At 37.6% G+C, this 17,940-nt stretch overlaps 2 protein-coding genes across 5 annotated transcripts; both read left to right on the plus strand.

Moving 5' to 3' along the window:
- The first annotated feature begins 25 nt into the window (after positions 1–25).
- ikbkg (inhibitor of nuclear factor kappa B kinase regulatory subunit gamma) lies at positions 26–14,119 on the plus strand. 4 transcript variants are annotated; one of them, XM_079587762.1, is made up of 15 exons: positions 62–351; positions 1,855–2,042; positions 2,117–2,397; positions 2,496–2,567; positions 2,786–2,965; positions 3,936–3,991; positions 4,173–4,220; positions 5,375–5,477; positions 5,589–5,704; positions 5,784–5,936; positions 6,042–6,132; positions 11,783–11,926; positions 12,040–12,176; positions 13,199–13,272; positions 13,443–14,119. In XM_079587762.1, the coding sequence occupies exons 2-15, from the start codon at positions 1,859–1,861 to the stop codon at positions 13,604–13,606; spliced, it is 1,803 nt and encodes a 600-aa protein (XP_079443888.1). In that variant the 5' UTR covers positions 62–351; positions 1,855–1,858; the 3' UTR covers positions 13,607–14,119. The 4 variants fall into 4 exon arrangements, with proteins under 4 accessions (XP_079443890.1, XP_079443888.1, XP_079443889.1 ...); XM_079587763.1 differs by having other exon boundaries at positions 13,455–14,119; XM_079587764.1 differs by lacking the exon at positions 4,173–4,220 and having other exon boundaries at positions 26–351.
- Positions 14,120–14,825: 706 nt separating this feature from the next.
- Positions 14,826–17,542, plus strand: ssr4 (signal sequence receptor, delta). The gene is made up of 6 exons (XM_079588768.1): positions 14,826–15,026; positions 15,310–15,428; positions 15,507–15,581; positions 16,292–16,381; positions 16,677–16,742; positions 17,045–17,542. The coding sequence occupies exons 1-6, from the start codon at positions 14,972–14,974 to the stop codon at positions 17,147–17,149; spliced, it is 510 nt and encodes a 169-aa protein (XP_079444894.1). The 5' UTR covers positions 14,826–14,971; the 3' UTR covers positions 17,150–17,542.
- The last annotated feature ends 398 nt before the right edge of the window (positions 17,543–17,940 follow it).

Consider the following 17,940-nt stretch of genomic DNA (forward strand, 5'->3'; position numbering starts at 1 on the left):
CCTCGTTAATAACAAAAACGCCTCCGGTGAAGAAGTCTCATGTGACTTTTTACTGTCATTTGTTTTCCCATAATTCCTCTACCCGGAAGCAGTGCATAGTGTGATGAAGCGCGGAAGTACCGCGGGGGAATTCCTCGACAGTCTGCACCTGTCTGAGCTTTTCTGGATATTTTCATCTTATTTACTTTATCAGCCTCGATTCTGATTTTCCAGCTCGGTGAGGTGAAGATGTTGGCCGACCTGACCGTCTGCTGTTGACTATAAACAGGGCCGTGTTTCTTTGGCGGAAGACCGACAGACAGTGGATCTGTGTTAGCGGTAGATTTATATACTGTAAACGGCTTAAATAAGGTAATAATAACCTTCATATTACATCCCACGATATATTTATCAGAGAATGTATGTCTATATAATGAGTCTCAATTGTGTTACTATGTGGTTTTGCATGTCTTAGGGTTTAAATGCACTGATGCTAGTTCGTTAGCTGAACGCGTCTACTCTGTAACGAGCCTGTAAACAAAACATTGAGTCTCGCCTTTCAGAGGATGTGAGAAGTTTTATAAAATAAACCTGCCGATAAGAACTAAATATGAGGTCAATATAAGACTCAACAGCGTATTTGAGATATGTGTTTGTCTTCAGCGTGAGCACCGCAATGAGAAACAGTGAAATTATCTTTCTTTATGGGAAAGGAATCATGAGATGCCTAGACTGTTTTTCTTAATTTCAATATGATTTAACGTAAGAGTGATTATTTTATTGTAGATTTGGCGTTTTAAGGACATAAGTGTCTGTGAATAGCCTAATTTAGCTCTTTTAGCATTTGTTGTAAAGTGAAACCGGAATTCATCCATTACACTTTAAATTAGATGTGAGATTGTAAAATAATTGACATTTAAGTTTGTTAAAACCATTACCATTTAATTGTGCATAAATAAACTGTACCTAACTGTAACTAAACCATGAAAAAATATTAATAATTTCCAGCACTGAAAAAGTCCGAAATTAATAACATTGTATTAAAAACTCTTGTGAATAGTATTGTTATTGGTATAATAGTTTTATTTGTTAACATTAGTTAACTACATTAGTTAATATGAACTAACAATGAAATATATTTAATAAAGCTATTTATTTATTTGATTGATTTACTAATACATTAAGATTAAAAGTTATATCTGTTAATATTATTTAATAGATCTACTCTAATATGAACTAACAATGAACAGTTATATTTGTATTAACTGTATTTTTATTAACTGTCATTGATAATATATAAATCAATAGTATAAATAATAAAACTATAGACATTCACTATCAAATGAGCCGTGGAACATTTTATAGCCCAAAACAGATAAAAATAAATTTGCGATGATTTTGAAACAAAGACGAATAATAATGAATATTCATGACCAAAAGTTGAATTTCAAATCTAGTTATGATAAAGTTGTTTTTACTAGGTGCTGTTCTGTTCATGTAACACGTACACATGGTAATTTATTGAAAGGTGAAGAACCACCATCATGCCTTCCATGTCAAACTCTGTTAAACATATTTTACTGTACTGCACAATTTTTTAATGTACAAAAAGAGATAGGCTATGTTTAACTGATGTATTTTTTTTTTTAAAGAATCACCTGAAAAAAGTATCATCTTAAATAGTTATTTTGTTAATTGTATTTTTTATTCCCTTTATTGATTGCTGCTGACATGGCGTTAAAAAATCATTTCAAATAAATAAATATAAACTGATATTTAATATCCTTAGCCATGAATCATAAACAACTGGAAAGGTAATGGCGATTCAGAGCTGCCGATGTTTATTTGTGGGCTTGTCTTCTCTCTTTCTTTCAGGATCATGGTCCAGCCGCAGCCATCAGGTGGTTGCACTCTGCAGTGGGAGCTGACTGGAGACGAGACTGTGGGTGCCGGAGGTAATGGGTCACTGATGGCCAGTTCAAATGGGTCTCTGAGGGTCCCTCCTGAATTAGCGGGAAATGAAGTGGTCCATAGACTCATAACAGATAATCATCAGCTACGAGGTGAGACGACGAGATCTATGCCAGACTCATTGCCTATTGAAAACAATGCATAAACAACTCTAAACGTTCCACAGAGGCTCTGAAGCGAAGCAACGATGCCCTCAAAGAGAGATGTGAAGAGATGGAGGGGTGGCAGAGGAGGTCGCGGGAGGAGCGAGAGTTCCTGAGCTGTAGATTTCGTGAGGCCAGATCTTTAGTGCAGCGGCTGGCGCAGGAAAACCAGAGCCTGTTAGGACAGCTCAACCACAGCATCGGTCCATGTGTCGGCATCTCTAAAGAGTCTGGAACTCAAGGCCAGGACCAAGAGCTGAAGTGCACCACTGCAGAGAAGAACGCCCTCATGGACTCACCAGAAGTAGGTTCTTTTGTTAATCCTCTATTCATAAGGAACTTGCAGAAAGTTCTCAGTTCATCGAATTAAAATTAACATCCCGTTTTTGTTTCATCGCGCAGGTATTAAATGAAGCTGTACTCATAGCCCGAGCTGAAGGAGAGACTGACAGACACACAATGCCTCAAAGTTTGGTAATTTACCATAAATCTTATTCTCAATATGTGGAATGTAACATTGTTTTTTTTTGTGCAGCATCTGCAATCTGCTTTGATTTATTTTGGGTGTGATGTGTTTGTCCTCCTTTTCTTTACTGTGTTAAAGCACAGTCCAAACATGGCTAAAAATAATGCTGTTTATTTTAATATAGCCTATTTTTGCTTTAATCTTTACAAATCTCTTTACTCTTAAGCCTGTTGAGGGATCTAATGAATTTCTGAAACTGCTGAAAACCCACAAAGAGAAGCTGGAGGAAGGGATGAAGGTGTTGAGGAGGAGGAATGAGGAGCTGGAGAAGGAGAAAGCAGAGAGTGAGAAAGAGCGAGTAAATCTCCTTGCCACCGTGGATCAGTTGCACTCAAAACTCACTCAGGTAGAGCATTTAATTTCCACATTTTTATTGCTACAATTAGATGTGTCATATGGTTAGTTGGCAAATAACATACCCAACCCCTTTACTGTCATTTATAGTGTGTAACTGCTCATTGGAGCTACTTCTGCAGTGTCTGCAGTGTGTAAAAACTGCATGTATAATATGGATACAAATATGTTATTTAAAACAATACTAGATGAAAGTACCGTTAAAGGGATAGTTCACCCAAAAATGAAAATTCTGTCATCATTTACTCACCCTCAAGTTGTTTCAAACCTGTATGAGTTTCTTTCTTCTGTTAAACACAAAAAAAGATATTTTGAAGAATGTTGGTGACCAGACAGTTGATGGACCCCATTGACTTCCATATTAGGAAAAAAAGATACTATGGATGTCAATGGGGTCCATCAACTGTCAATAATAATAAAAAAAAAGTATCTTATGATCACCAAGACTGCATTTATTTGATCAAAGTAAAAACAAAAATATCATGAAATATTATTACAACTTAGTGTTATATATTTTAAAATTCAAAGCTGAATTTACAGCAGCCGTTACTCCAGTATCTAATATGCTGATTCGGTGCTCAATAAACATTTCTTATTATTATCAATGTTGAAAACGGTTGTGCCGCTGCATAATATTTTTGCGGAAACCATGACACATTTGATACATGATACAATTCTATTAATTGATGAATAGAAAGTTCTTTTGAACTGCATTTATTTGAAATGGAAATCTTTTTTAAATTGTAGCATTTTTAATATCTTCTGTCACTTTTGATCAATTTAATGCATCCTTGCTGAACAAAAAAATGACTGACCCAAACTTTTGAATAGTAATGTAAAGCATGTCACACCACAGGACACTGTTACTGTTTTTTTACCAGTTAAATAGCTGCTCCTGTTCAGATTTTAGCAGACTTTGGTTTAGTTCATGAACTACTATTGATTCATCCTCTCTTTATCAGAATGTTACAGAAGAGTCAGTCCAGCAGACATGCGCTCTCACCGTTCCTGCAGAAAGGTACTCTCAAATATTCAGTTTACTCTGCTCTCTTTTCCTACAGGTGATAGTGATGCTTTTTTAACTTTGGATGCTTGGATTGGATTGTAATAACTCTCAAGATGCTTTGCTTCCTTTCTTTTAATGTGAATGGTTTGGAATCTCTCTTCTGTCTTCTGTCTCGATTCACGTGTCTGCTTAGCCCTCACTTGGCTAAACTAACTGAGCAGCTTCAGGCTACACAAGGCAGGTGAGGGGAAAACGTATCTCACTGTATGTGTGCATGAGTGTCCTTCCCCCTCATTCGTGTTGCAAGAACGTGTCTGTGACTGGAATGAGACATGCACTGACTAGCATAACTAGCATTAATTCGGGGTCGGGAGGATTGGGTTTTTTTTTAAGGAAAAAAAGTAATACTTTTATTCAGCAAGGATTCATAAAAATGATCAAAAGTGAAAGTAAAGACATTTATTCGTACAAAAGATTCATATGTACTTTCTATAAATTAAAATGTATAGGAGAAAATATTTTTCTACAAAAATATTAAGCAGCACAGCTGTTTTCAACATTAATAATAATAATGAGAAATGTTTCTTGAGCAGCAAATCAGCATATTAGAATGATTTCTTTTTTTTTACTGTATTTTTATTGAAGATTTTTCAAGATTTCAACATCAAGAAAAAAAGAAACAAAAAAGAGAACAATAGAACAGAGGATATCCTAAGCATTCTGTTAAGGGGCAAGCATAGTTTAACATAATAATCATTGATTGTTTACATTACAGTACTCAATCCATTTTTTCCAGTATTTTAGAAATAAGCCTCAAAATTAAAGTAATTTCTTCCATATTATATATTTCCTTAACTATTAGAATGATTTCTGAAGGATCATGTGACACTGAAGACAAGTTATGGCAGATAAATGACATAATTTTAAATTGTTTTAACAAATTACTGTTTTAACCATATATTTGATCAAATAAATGCAGCCCTGGTTGAACATAAGAGATTTCTTTCAAAAGCATAAACCCCAAACATTTCACATGTAGTGTTTGTTTATAATATTGTTTTATTCCTAATTATAGCAATAAAATGTAATAGTATACATTTTTAGTTGGACCAAATGGTGAACAGTAAATGTAGCATGAGAGCTCATTGGTGTCCTTGCATCTAGGCAAAGGGAAAATATAAGATTTTGATTTGTTTAACATTTGGTCACTAAATTTCCCTCAGACTCGGTGTTATTTATTTTGTTCATTTTGATGGCTTTACTGTTACTTTAAAAATGTAGAAAATATTAAGGGATGAATTGATGTGTCCAAATAAGAGTGGTAGTACTTTCGGTGGTGAACTGCAGTAAGATGGATGTTTAATCGGGTGTCTCTCTGTCTTTGCTGGGATGTAGGTACAGGGAGCTCCAGGAGAAGCTGGACTGTCTTCAAAAGAATTCTGCTCAGAGAGACAGAACCGAGGCTCTTCTCAAACAGAAAGAGAAGGACTTTGTTCAGGTACACAAGCAAAGATACAACCTTTGATTCCTCAGGCAAATGCCACTTCTTTCTGTGTTGACATTTGCAGTAGTTTGAGTTGAGGGATCAACATCATCTTTGTGTTTGTAGCTGACAAAGGATAGTGAAGCTCTGAGAGCTCAGGTCACGTCCCTTCTCGGCGAGTTGAACGAACGACAAAACTGGCTGGAGAAAAGTGAAGCGGAGAGACGAATATTAGAGGATAAGTGAGTGAATCTCTTCATCCTTGTGCATGTGTTTGATTATGAGTCGGCAGCTGTGTACAAGACCTGTTTGATCTCCCAGATTGGGCAAGAAGACAGAACGCCTGCAGACTTTAGAGAGAGACATGGAGCAGCAGAAGAAGCAGCACAGTGTGACAGTGGACAATCTTTTATTGCAGACACAGAACCTAGAAACTGCACTGAAGAACGAGAGGCTCGTCATAGTGGAGGAGAGGTGAGTACAGCTGGATGGAGAGCCCCTTAACTTAAGCAGCTTCCCTTTTTTCATTGTTACAGTTGTAACAGTAACCCATAATTCCTGTTGCTCTTCCTCGTCTAGGAGGAAGCTGGCCCAGCTCCAGCACGCATACACATGTCTGTTTCAGGATTACGACAACAAGCTTAAAAGTGAAAAGCAAGCCAATCACAGGGTAGGTAGCTGCTTTTTGTGCTCTACTATGTTGGTTATGAAACTCTAGTTAGCAGCATGAAAATGTATATATTATGTAGAGAAAGCGAATAAAGGTCGCTGCCATTCTAATCACTGAAGCTGTCAATCACAACGCGAGGTACACAAAGCTGCACTCTTGCGAAACTCCCGTTATGAAGCTGTCTATCTACGCTATGCTCTTTTTAGGGGCCAAGCACTGAAGGTGCGGGCACCTATTGTATCTGTTCCCGTACCAAAAATAATTCTTCTTCTTCTTCCGCTCTGGGAGTCTATGGCAGCCCATAGAACCGATCGCGGGAAAGTTGTAATGGTTTGACATTCGGATAGAGGACAGTCCCAACATTAAATACACCAATTTTGGTGTGTCTAAGTCATTCCCTCTAGCGCCACCAACTGTCCAAAGTTTCACTCATGTTTATTCTAATAACTTTTGAACCACAAGGGCTAGAAACAAAATTCTTTTTTCCTCTGATTCCTGACCTCCTGACGATTCGATTGCAGCCAATGACGTCATTTTGCGCCATGAAAAGTTTTCCGCCATTTTGAATTTTCCGAAAAAGCTACTTTTTCGAACTCCTCCTAGGCCGTTGCTCCAATTTCCATGAAAATTGAATCAGATCATCTACAGACCATGCCGACAAAAAGTTATGGAATTCAAGTTGATTCGCTTAGCAATTTTCGAAAAAACCCACAAACAAATTTTACGTAGCGCTTGCGAAAACAGACGTAAGGCTGTATCTCCGCAACGCTTAATCGTATTCAAACCAAACTTCCTACATGTCATCACAAGCGTGACCTGAGGCTACATGCTCCGTTTCGGCGCAGCGCCACCTACTGGTCCGGAGATATGAAAAAAGGCTATTTTTGCTTATAACTTCTGAACGGTTTGTCCAAAAATCATAAAAGTGGTCTCGATAGATTCAGGGCGTCATTTTGAGTTGACTGATATCCAATTTGTCCATATCGGCCATTTTGGCTGTCGGCCATTTTGAATTATGTGCTAAAATGCTGTATTTTATGAATGCATGAACGTATCGTTACGAAACTCAGTATGGGTCATCAGTACAACGCCCTAAAGGTACTCAAAAGATTATTAGACAGCGCCACCTTTTGGTCAAAAGTTATAATGAAATTTCCAAAAATGCTAATAACTTTTGAATAAATTTGCCTATAGTAATGACACTGATCTCAATAGATTCCTTGGGTTATGCTGAAAACATAGATACCAATTTTGGTGTAGTCAGTCAAACTTCCTGTCCGCCATCTTTATTTTCTTTTAAAACCTACTTTTTCAAACTCCTCCTAGACCGAACGTCCGATTTTCACCAAAATCGGATCGTGTCATCTCCAGACGGTGCCGAGTAAAAGTTATGGATTTCGTGTCGATAGACGAAACCGTTTTTGTATACCGCAGTGGCAAAATTGAGGCATGATGCCAAAATGACTATTCAGGCTTTATATATGCAATGCCTCGACATATTGACACCAAACTTTGTATGTGTCATTGTCACTTCACTCTGACCACATCACATCAGTTTCGTAACTGCGCCACCTATTGGTCGAAGGTGATAATCATATTTTTAGTTATTGTATGTGATTTTTCAACCATTTTGCCAAAATTCATCTTTAAATGTCTTCAATTGATCCTTGCTGCAGTTGGTCTCACACTCCCAGCCACTTTGGCATGTCTTGTCGTCTTGCTTGCGCTTGGCCCCGTAATGGCTGCTTGCAGCTATATTTAGGGGCCAAGCACTGAAGGTGCGGGCACCTATTGTATCTGTTCCCGTTCTTATTCTTCTTTTTCTTTTTCTTTTTCTTTTTCTTTTTCTTTTTCTTTTTCTTCTTCCGACTGGGCGTCTATGGCAGCCTATAGAACCGTTTGCGGGAAACTTATGAAAATTGGCACAGTGATAGAGGACAGCCTGAACTATCACCATAGCAAATTTGGAGTCTCCAACTCATTCCCTTTAGCGCCACCAGCTGTCCAAAGTTTCACTCATGTTTATGCTAATAACTTTTGAACCACAAGGGCTAGAAACAAAATTCTTTTTTCCTCTGATCCCTGAGCTCATGACGATTCGACTGCACTATATGACGTCATTTTCCGTCATAATAGTTTTCCCGCCATTTTGAATTTTCCGAAAAACCTACTTTTTCAAACTCCTCCTAGGCCGTTGCTCCGAATTTCACGAAAAATGAACCAGATCATCTCCAGACCTTGACGACCAAAAGTTATGGAATTCAAGTTGATTCGAATTACCGTTCTCAAATACCGCGCAAATACATTTTACGTAGCGCTTGCGAAAACAGACGTAAGGCCGTATCTCCACAACGCTTTATCAGATTCAGACCAAATTTGGTACATGTCATCACAAGCATGACCTGAGGCTACATGCTGCGTTTCGGCGCAGCGCCACCTACTGGCCCGGAGATATGAATAATTTATGTTTTTGCTTATAACTTCTGAACGGTTTGTCCAAAAATCACAAAAGTGGTCTCGTTAGATTCAGGGCGTCGTGCTGAGTTGACTGATATCCAATTTTTCCATATCGGCCATTTTGGCTGTCGGCCATTTTGAATTATGTGCTAAAATGCTGTATTTTATGAACGCATGAACGAATCGTTACGAAACTCAGTATGGGTCATCAGTACAACGCCCTAAAGGTACTCAAAAATTTATGAGACAGCGCCACCTTTTGGTCAAAAGTTATAATGAAATTTCCAAAAATGCTAATAACTTTTGAATAAATTTGCCTATAGTAATGACACTGATCTCAATAGATTCCTTGGGTTATGCTGAAAACATATATACCAATTTTGCCATAGTCAGCCAAACTTCCGGTCCGCCATATTTATTTTCTTTTAAAACCTACTTTTTCGAACTCCTCCTAGACCGAACGTCCGATTTTCACCAAAATCGGATCGTGTCATCTCCAGACCATGCCGAGTAAAAGTTATGGATTTCGTGTCGATAGACGAAACCGTTTTCATATACCGCAGTGGCAAAGTTGAGGCATGATGCCAAAATGACTATTCAGGCTTTAATATATGCAATGCCTTGACATATTGACACCAAACTTTGTATGTGTCATTGTCACTTCACTCTGACCACATCACATCAGTTTCGTAACTGCGCCACCTATTGGTCGAAAGTGATAATCATATTTTTAGTTATTGTGTGTGATTTTTCAACCATTTTGCCAAAATTCATCTTTAAATGTCTTCAATTGCTCCTTGCTGCAGTTGGTCTCTCACTTCCAGCCACTTTGGCATGTCTTGTCGTCTTGCTTGCGCTTGGCCCCGGTGATTGCTGCTTGCAGCTATATTTATTATTCTTCTTCTTCCGCCATTGAAGTCTATGGCAGCCCTATGAACCGCTTGCGGGAAAGTTGATTTTATTTGACATTCTGATAGAGGACAGTCCCAACATTAAATACACCAATTTTGGTGTCTCCAACTCATTCCCTCTAGCGCCACCAACAGTCCAAAGTTTCACTCATGTCTATGCTGATAACTTTTGAACCGTAAGGGCTAGAATCAAAATTCTTTTTTCCTCTGATTCCTGAGCTCACGACGATTCGATTGCACCCTATGACGTCATTTTCCGTCATAATAGTTTTCCCGCCATTTTGAATTTTCCAAAAAACCTACTTTTTCGAACTCCTCCTAGGCCGTTGCTCCGAATTTCACGAAAATTGAACCAGATCAACTCCAGACCATGACGACAAAAAGTTATGGAATTCAAGTTGATTCGAATTACCGTTCTCGAATACCGCGCAAATAAATTTTACGTAGCGCTTGCAAAAACAGACGTAAGGCCGTATCTCCACAACGCTTTATCGGATTCAGACCAAATTTGGTACATGTCATCACAAGCATGACCTGAGGCTACATGCTGCGTTTCGGCGCAGCGCCACCTACTGGTCCGGAGATATGAAGAATTTATATTTTTGCTTATAACTTCTGAACGGTTTGTCCAAAAATCACAAAAGTGGTCTCGTTAGATTCAGGGCATCGTGCTGAGTCGACTGATATCCAATTTTCCCATATCGGCCATTTTGGCTGTCGGCCATTTTGAATTATGTGCTAAAATGCTGTATTTTATGAACGCATGAACGTATCGTTACGAAACTCAGTATGGGTCATCAGTACAGCGCCCTAAAAGTACTCAAAAATTTATGAGACAGCGCCACCTTTTGGTCAAAAGTTATAATGAAATTTCCAAAAATGCTAATAACTTTTGAATAAATTTGCCTACAGTAATGACACTGATCTCAATAGATTCCTTGGGTTATGCTGAAAACATAGATACCAATTTTGCCATAGTCAATCAAAGTTCCTGTCCGCCATCTTTATTTTCTTTTAAAACCTACTTTTTCGAACTCCTCCTAGACCGAACGTCCGATTTTCACCAAAATCGGATCGTGTCATCTCCAGACTGTGCCGAGTAAAAGTTATGGATTTCGTGTCGATAGACAAAACCGTTTTCGTATACCGCAGTGGCAAAGTTGAGGCATGATGCCAAAATGACTATTCAGGCTTTATATCTGCAATGCCTTGACATATTGACACCAAACTTTGTATGTGTCATTGTCACTTCACTCTGACCACATCACATCAGTTTCGTAACTGCGCCACCTATTGGTCGAAAGTGATAATCATATTTTTAGTTATTGTATGTGATTTTTCAACCATTTTGCCAAAATTCATCTTCAAATGTCTTTAATTGCTCCTTGCTGCAGTGGGTCTCACACTCCCAGCCACTTTGGCATGTCTTGTCGTCTTGCTTGCGCTTGGCCCCGGTGATTGCTGCTTGCAGCTATATTTGACATTGTGTTTATACTTTGTTGGTTACAATGAGTGGATTCGCGAGCGTAACGCGAATTCTGACCTAAACACTTCTGATTGGCCATTGCGTTCACATGCTCAACAGATATGTCTGTGATTGGCTACAATGCTCAACACTGCAAAAACATGTTGTAAATAGAAACCTTTGACACTGTTCAGTATTTTAAATACTTATATTAATTATTTATTAATAATTTTAATTAGTTTTTATGTTTTCAGTTTTCATTAAAATTTTAGTTTAGATTTTTGTAATTTTATGTGCTTTTGTCATTTTTATTAGATTTTTTTTATAAAATTTTATATTTAGCTTTAGTTTTAGTATTTTTAGTACTTCAACCTAACTTTTTTATTTTATTTGAGCTTTTTCATTTAATGATTTTTTACAGTTTTAGTTAACAATAACAACACTGATGCAACCAAGATACAGAAAAAAACATAAAACAAATACAAAACCCTCGTGATTGTGTGTAAAAGTCAATAAGCCTAAAGAAATATTTATGTATAATTTATGATATTTGTAGGATACTTTTTTTTTTTTTTTTTTTTTTTTTACCTCAAATGATATTTATATTGCTGTTATATTTAAAAATATGAATGTTTTACATTTTTTTTTAAAGTTTGTTTATTTTCTTCATGGTGGACTCTTATTAAACTTAAATGCTTCAAAACTAGAAAACCGTTACGGTTTCATGTTTGTGGTAAGCACTTTTGAAAATGGGTCAGTGCATGGTTTGCACTATATGTGGTTAATGGAAAGTGTATGTGTGGTATTTCCATTTCAGAGTGGAGAGGCAGATACTCTAGCTAACAGGTTAGCAGAGGCTGAGAAAGCTCTGGCCCTGAAACAGGATCACATCGATAAACTCAAGGAGGAAATGGAGCAGCTGAGAGCTACATTAGAAACTATACCAGTGCTGAATGCTCAGGTGAAAGAACACCTCATTCAAATAATCTGCTACTTCGTCTTTGTTATAAATACTCGTTCAACATGCATGCTGCATATAGTAACAAACACAATCGCACATTTTCTTTTTTGCAGGCCGAGATCTTTAAGATGGACTTCCTGGCTGAAAGGGAAGCCAGAGAGAAACTCAATCAAAAGAAGGAGGAGTTGCAGGAGGAGCTAAATAAGGCACTAGTTGAGATAGACAGACTCAAGCAAGAGGGAACATCACGGTATGAAAAGAGATGGAAGCAGTGAACAATTCTTGATATTTGGGTACAATAATGATTATTGACTAATTTAAAGGGACAGTTTTCCCAAAAAGGAAAATTCTGTCATTAATTACTCTGCCTTTCGTTCATCTTCGGAACACGAATTAAGATATTTTTGAAGAAATCTGAAAGCTTTCTGTATCTCCATAGTCAACTACTCAACTACCACGTTCACGCTTCAAAAAGATAATAAAGAGATCAGAAAACTAATCCATATGAATCTAGCGATTTATAGTTCAAATTTTCTGAAGAGACACGATCACTTTATAGAATTAACAGATTGAATTTAGGATTTTATATTAGCATATAAACATTCATCAACGCATACAACAGTTATGGTAAACAGAAGCTCAAGCATGTTCGCTTGACGTGCGAGAACTAATGAGATTTGTTTTCATGTTACGTAGCACATCATAATATCTGATTTACGTAAATCCTCCACTAGATATCATCTTATTTACTTTGCGCAATGTTACAACAGGGGAGGCATGGACGTGGAAGTGAAGTTAGACTAGTGCGGTATTAAATTAGCTTCCACACCGCACAAACACTTGGTTATGCGCCTACTATTAGCGTATATTTATCTAGGTTAACGATAGAGCAAGTGGTCATGTAAAGTGGCTAATGTGAGGCTACTACTAGTCATGTTTGAGGTTGCACCTTTTTGTGGTCATTCTTTACCCTCTCGATATGTTTCCACACTTTGGATTTTCTGCCCGATATATTACCGCATGGACCAGCCATGTTAGCGATCTGTCACTGTGTGACTTCGCCAATTCATGTTTTTTTTTCTTCTTCTGCGACTAACCACCTAATTAAAATTTAGTCAACTATAGTCAAGCTCTTCTCGTCGACTATGACTCTCGTTGATCATTTGCACTTGTTTTTAAAAGCCAAGTCAATTTAAACGTTCAGGATGTGAAAGAGAACGCAATTCAACACAAAATGACCAAGAGTTACAAGTGGATGTTGTCTCTTCACAGAGCTCGCATTGAGGAGATGCAGCAGAGACACTTGGAGAACTTCAGGCCTCGGCCTCACCCGCCACCTACAGCTGGTAAAACCCCTTATTCAGAGTCTGCATGTGATAAAACATATGCGCACTCTCTTTCCTTCATTTTGAATGTACATTGTACTGGCTACATTTGTAAATGTAACAATTATCTCTTTAAATACTGTTTACCTGAACATGTTTGGGGTCTCAACTTGAAATGTCTAATTTTGAAGCACCTTTCCCAGGAGCAGCCATGTTCAACCCAGCCCAGCCTCCATCTGCACGCAGAAGAGATGATGACCAGGACGAGCAGCCTGATTTCCGCTGCCCAAAGTGTATGTACAAGGCTCCAGACATGGATACCCTGCAGATCCACGTCATGGACTGCATCCAGTGAGAAGAGGAGATGTTCAGGTGTTTTCATGACACTTGAGTGAACTCTAACCACAACAACAAAAAATGAGAAGAGAACATCAAGAACCTGCTAAAGACAAGACGAGAACTGTCTAAGGACTCTGAACATTTAATCCTGCTGCAGATTGACTTGAAGTAGACAGATGTTTAGCAGATGTTTTTATCATGTGGCTATAGAGCTGCCACCATATTCCTGTACACTTAGTGTGTGTATCTCTTTAAAAAAAAGTTCATCTGTACTGCCTTTCTGTGACAGCATAGTGTAATGTACTGCACGTGTGAATGTTTGTCTGCTTTACGTCTGCACACATCTGACAGTGACAATGTTTCCTTTATACCTGTGGTATTTGTTTCTCTAGATGTATGCACTCTTGAGGATTCATGCCCGCCTGTGTTAATATTGTGTATTATCAGCCAAAGTGAATATGGAAAAAACAACTTTGTACAGACTATTGTTATGGAGAGATTTACTGAAATAAAGGTATGAATATAATGAGGAAGGATCTACTCTAATTGATTTTCTGTCAGTTATTCGCTTAAATTGTATGATGAGAAACTCCATCAAAAGAAGGAAGAGTTCCAGTAGAGCCGAATAAGGCACTAGTTTAGATTCACAAACAGACTCGAGCTAGAGGGAAAATGAAACAAATAATATTAAATTACTATGGATTTTTTATAATTATATTTGCACTGTCAATTAAATCAATAAAAACTGAATTAGATGATATGCCAATTAATTGTGGAATTTTAATCCAAATTTAATTGCATGTTTTAAAATTTGCTAATAAAATCCTACCAATTGCTAAAACATCAAAACGTGAAATGTTTTATCTTAATAATCAAATTTTATTTTAACAACCAAAACATTTCACAAAAATTTGAGCTTTATTTTATTTAATGTAAATATTGCATATTAATTCGATTACAGTAAACAATACATTTTAATCAGTGCTGTCAAATCGATTTTCTTAAATATATATATATATATATTTAGTGTTTGGATACTTTCTGGTTGTGTGAACTTTAAAACTATAATACTGTGTGAATTTTAATAAAAAATCACTTTGACCTGTTGGTCAAATAGTTTTGGGCCACTGTGTAGATTATTCTAAAACACCGATGGGGTGTGGATGTAGCTTGCTGGGGCCCCCTGGTGGTGAGCCACTGTTCTAGACAAAAGTCCTGCAGTACCGGCGGCTTTCACCAGAGGTCGCGCTCGATATCATACACGTCATTCTTCCGTTGAGGTGACGTGTCTGTCTGTGTTTCATTGGGTGAACGCTGCTGGTGTTGCTCTCTTTCCCAGGTTTGAGTGAGTAGAGGTGGATTCAACTGCCCGGAGATCAACATGATGATGCGAGTTATACCAGCTATTTTGGCTTTATGTCTGAGCCTTTGTGCAGGTAATACTTTGACATTTCTTTCAATCAATGTTAGATATACATCACCGTTCATTCTCTCGTGTATTTGCTTATCAACCAAACAGGCTAACAAGGAGATGTCTCGAGCTACGTTAACGTTACATCGAATTGATTCCGTTTTTATCACATGTATCCATTATAAATCTGTATAATTAGCGTTTACTTTAATTCATTCAGGGACTTAACTTGACATGTAAGTTAGCTTGTTATTCGTAAAAACTGTAACAAGTTAACGTTACGTGTGACCGGGGTTTTCTCTCCTCAGCTGAGACTTGCACAGACCCAGTCATTTCTCCGTCTTCATACACGACCACAGACGCGCTCATCTCCTCTGAGACTGTGTTCATCGTTGAACTGAGTCTGGCGTGTGCAAACGGAGCTCAGGTGAGTGGACTTTACAGTTACATGCACTGTTCATTGATAAAGAAAAGTGGACTGACCCAGCTTGTGTTTTGTTTTTAGAGTGTTGCCCTCTATGCAGACGTCAATGGCAAACAGTTTCCTGTGACCAGAGGCCAAGATGTTGGCAAATACCAGGTACGGTTACATAGGTTTTAAAGGGATAGTCCTCCCTAAAATGATATCATTACTCACACCCTCATGTCATTCCAAACCCACAAGTCTTCTATTCATCTTTGGAACACACATGAAGATCTTTTTGATGATTTCTGATTCTGTCCCTTCACAAAAAATCTTTACAATATGTTCAATCCATGGCTTCTGTAAAGAGATGATTGCTGTATACGATTAAAATATTTAATTTAGGCTTTTATTCACGTTATATAAATGTTGATCAGCAAACATGCGTAGATCACTCAAATATGGTACACGGAAGCTCATCCATACCTGTGCTGCAAATGTGCTGCATAACACATGAGAATGAATTCCCGTTGGTTCTCGCACGCATCCGTTTCCCATATTTGAGAGCTCAGTGTACGTTTGCTGATCATATGTGAATAAGTGCTGAATTAAATCTGTTCATCATATAAAGCAATCATGTCTCTTTGGAATACTTGGATTAAACCATTTGATTCATATGGATTTCTTTTACGATTTCTTTAACTTTTTGAAGTGTCAGTTTTAGGTAAATGGACTTTCAGTGGAGGGACAGAAATCTCTCAGATTTAATCAAATATCTTCATTTGTGTTTCAAAGAAGGTATTTTAACAAAGCTGTTATAAATCCCTCTACATATGTAACCAACTGCTCCATTTTTTTATTTTTTTTTATTTATAATTTTTGTCCAGGTCTCATGGAGTGTTCCTCATAAGCAGGCCAGCTCTGGCACATATCAGGTCAAATTCTTTGACGAGGAGTCTTACAGCACTCTAAGAAAGGTTGGTTAAGAAATTGATTTAAGTTATAGATCACTTAAAAATGAAAATTCTGTCATTCTTCTGTGGAACATTCAAAAGATATTTTGAAGAATCTATATTTTTTTTGTCCATACAATGGAAGTCAAAGGGCACCAACATTCTTCAAAATATACTATTTTATGTTCTGCATAAGCGAGTAAGTCGTACAGTTTGGAACAACATTGTAAATAATGACAATGTTAATTACCTATCCCTTTAACATACTTGATGACACTGTGTGTTCAATGGCGCTAATTAACTTTTTTAATGCTTTCAGGCTCAGAGAAACAATGAAGATGTTGATTCTATCAAGCCTTTGTTCTCCGTCAATGTGGACCACAGGGTGAGTATGCATGCCAATCTTCATTGACAACAGCTGCCGTATCGGTGTAATGCAGGGGTCACCAAAGTCGGTCCTGGAGGGCCGCTGTCCTGCAGAGTTCAAACACACCTGCGTGAAAGTTTCTAGTATGCCTAGTGAGACCTTGATTAGCTGGTTCAGGTGTGTTTAGTTGGAGCTAAACTCTGCAGGACAGTGTAATGCATTAACAAAAAATACCCCCCACACAGGTTAATTTTGCTACTAGTTTACTCTCTATGATTTGTCTCTCTATGTTTATTTACCACTATATATATGAATTGCAGGGTGCATGGAGTGGTCCCTGGGTGTCCACAGAGGTCTTGGCTGCTCTGATTGGCATTCTGGTCTACTACCTGGCCTACAGCACCAAAAGTGCTATCCAAGCTTGAGATGAGAAGAAAAGTCCATTTTCCACCATACTGTTCAAACTGGTCTTCAGCCATTCCTCCTCCTGCCATTTTAATGTGCAGAGTTTAGTGCCATGGACTCCTTGGCTGAAACAAGAGATTGGATTGTTGTAGAGCTTGAGTGAAAGTATCGGTATGAACAACAGCTGAAGTGGTGTTTTTTTCTTTTCTTGTTTTTTTTAAACAGACACTGTCAAGAATTTAAGACTTAAAATCTTTCATCTATGCTATCATTATTAAACCTCAAAAGGTCCAAAACGGAGGTGATTTATCTGACTCATCATCATAGTCTAGTTCTGTATGTTGAAATGTCCCAAATATCAATGAAATTCATTGAATATGGAAATATTGGAATAAACATCTTTTCTGTAAGTTTTTCGGAGTCATTTAATTTTATGATGAAGAGCTCGTTTAGTTAACCACATTTACCGCATTAATATTGAGACATCGTCAATAAATCCAGAGAAGCGTTCAGAACCGGATGACGTAGAATCATGCTCTCCAGCCCCGGCAGCCAATCTCACACACCTCACGCATCCACCTCAGATTCCTTGACATTGCTTTGACTTTACTTTTCAACCCTGATGAATCAAATAGCTCTGAAAAACGCAAAAATAACTAATTTCCACTTGATGATCAAAGTTTGTTTCCATAACATTTTCAGTGCAGCCTTTACATACATATGTTCATATCTCATAAAATGTGTTTTGTGCATGTTGAATTACTATTTTTTTTTTTTTACAACAAACTACACTCCATACACTATAATGACA

This window comes from Phoxinus phoxinus (genome assembly GCF_949152265.1).
Source record: "Phoxinus phoxinus genome assembly, chromosome: 18".
Classification (NCBI taxonomy): domain Eukaryota; kingdom Metazoa; phylum Chordata; class Actinopteri; order Cypriniformes; family Leuciscidae; genus Phoxinus; species Phoxinus phoxinus.

What these genes read in the sequence shown, in the direction of transcription:
- ikbkg (XM_079587762.1), top strand. Translation starts at nt 1,859, where the DNA reads ATGGTCCAGCCGCAGCCATCAGGTGGTTGCACTCTGCAGTGGGAGCTG. An exon ending in TGCACTCAAAACTCACTCAG is followed by an intron (nt 2,966 to 3,935) that starts GTAGAGCATTTA and finishes TCTCTTTATCAG; the next exon opens with AATGTTACAGAAGAGTCAGT. An exon ending in CTTCAGGCTACACAAGGCAG is followed by an intron (nt 4,221 to 5,374) that starts GTGAGGGGAAAA and finishes GCTGGGATGTAG; the next exon opens with GTACAGGGAGCTCCAGGAGA.
- ssr4 (XM_079588768.1), top strand. Translation starts at nt 14,972, where the DNA reads ATGATGATGCGAGTTATACCAGCTATTTTGGCTTTATGTCTGAGCCTT. An exon ending in ATGTCTGAGCCTTTGTGCAG is followed by an intron (nt 15,027 to 15,309) that starts GTAATACTTTGA and finishes TTCTCTCCTCAG; the next exon opens with CTGAGACTTGCACAGACCCA. An exon ending in CTTACAGCACTCTAAGAAAG is followed by an intron (nt 16,382 to 16,676) that starts GTTGGTTAAGAA and finishes TAATGCTTTCAG; the next exon opens with GCTCAGAGAAACAATGAAGA.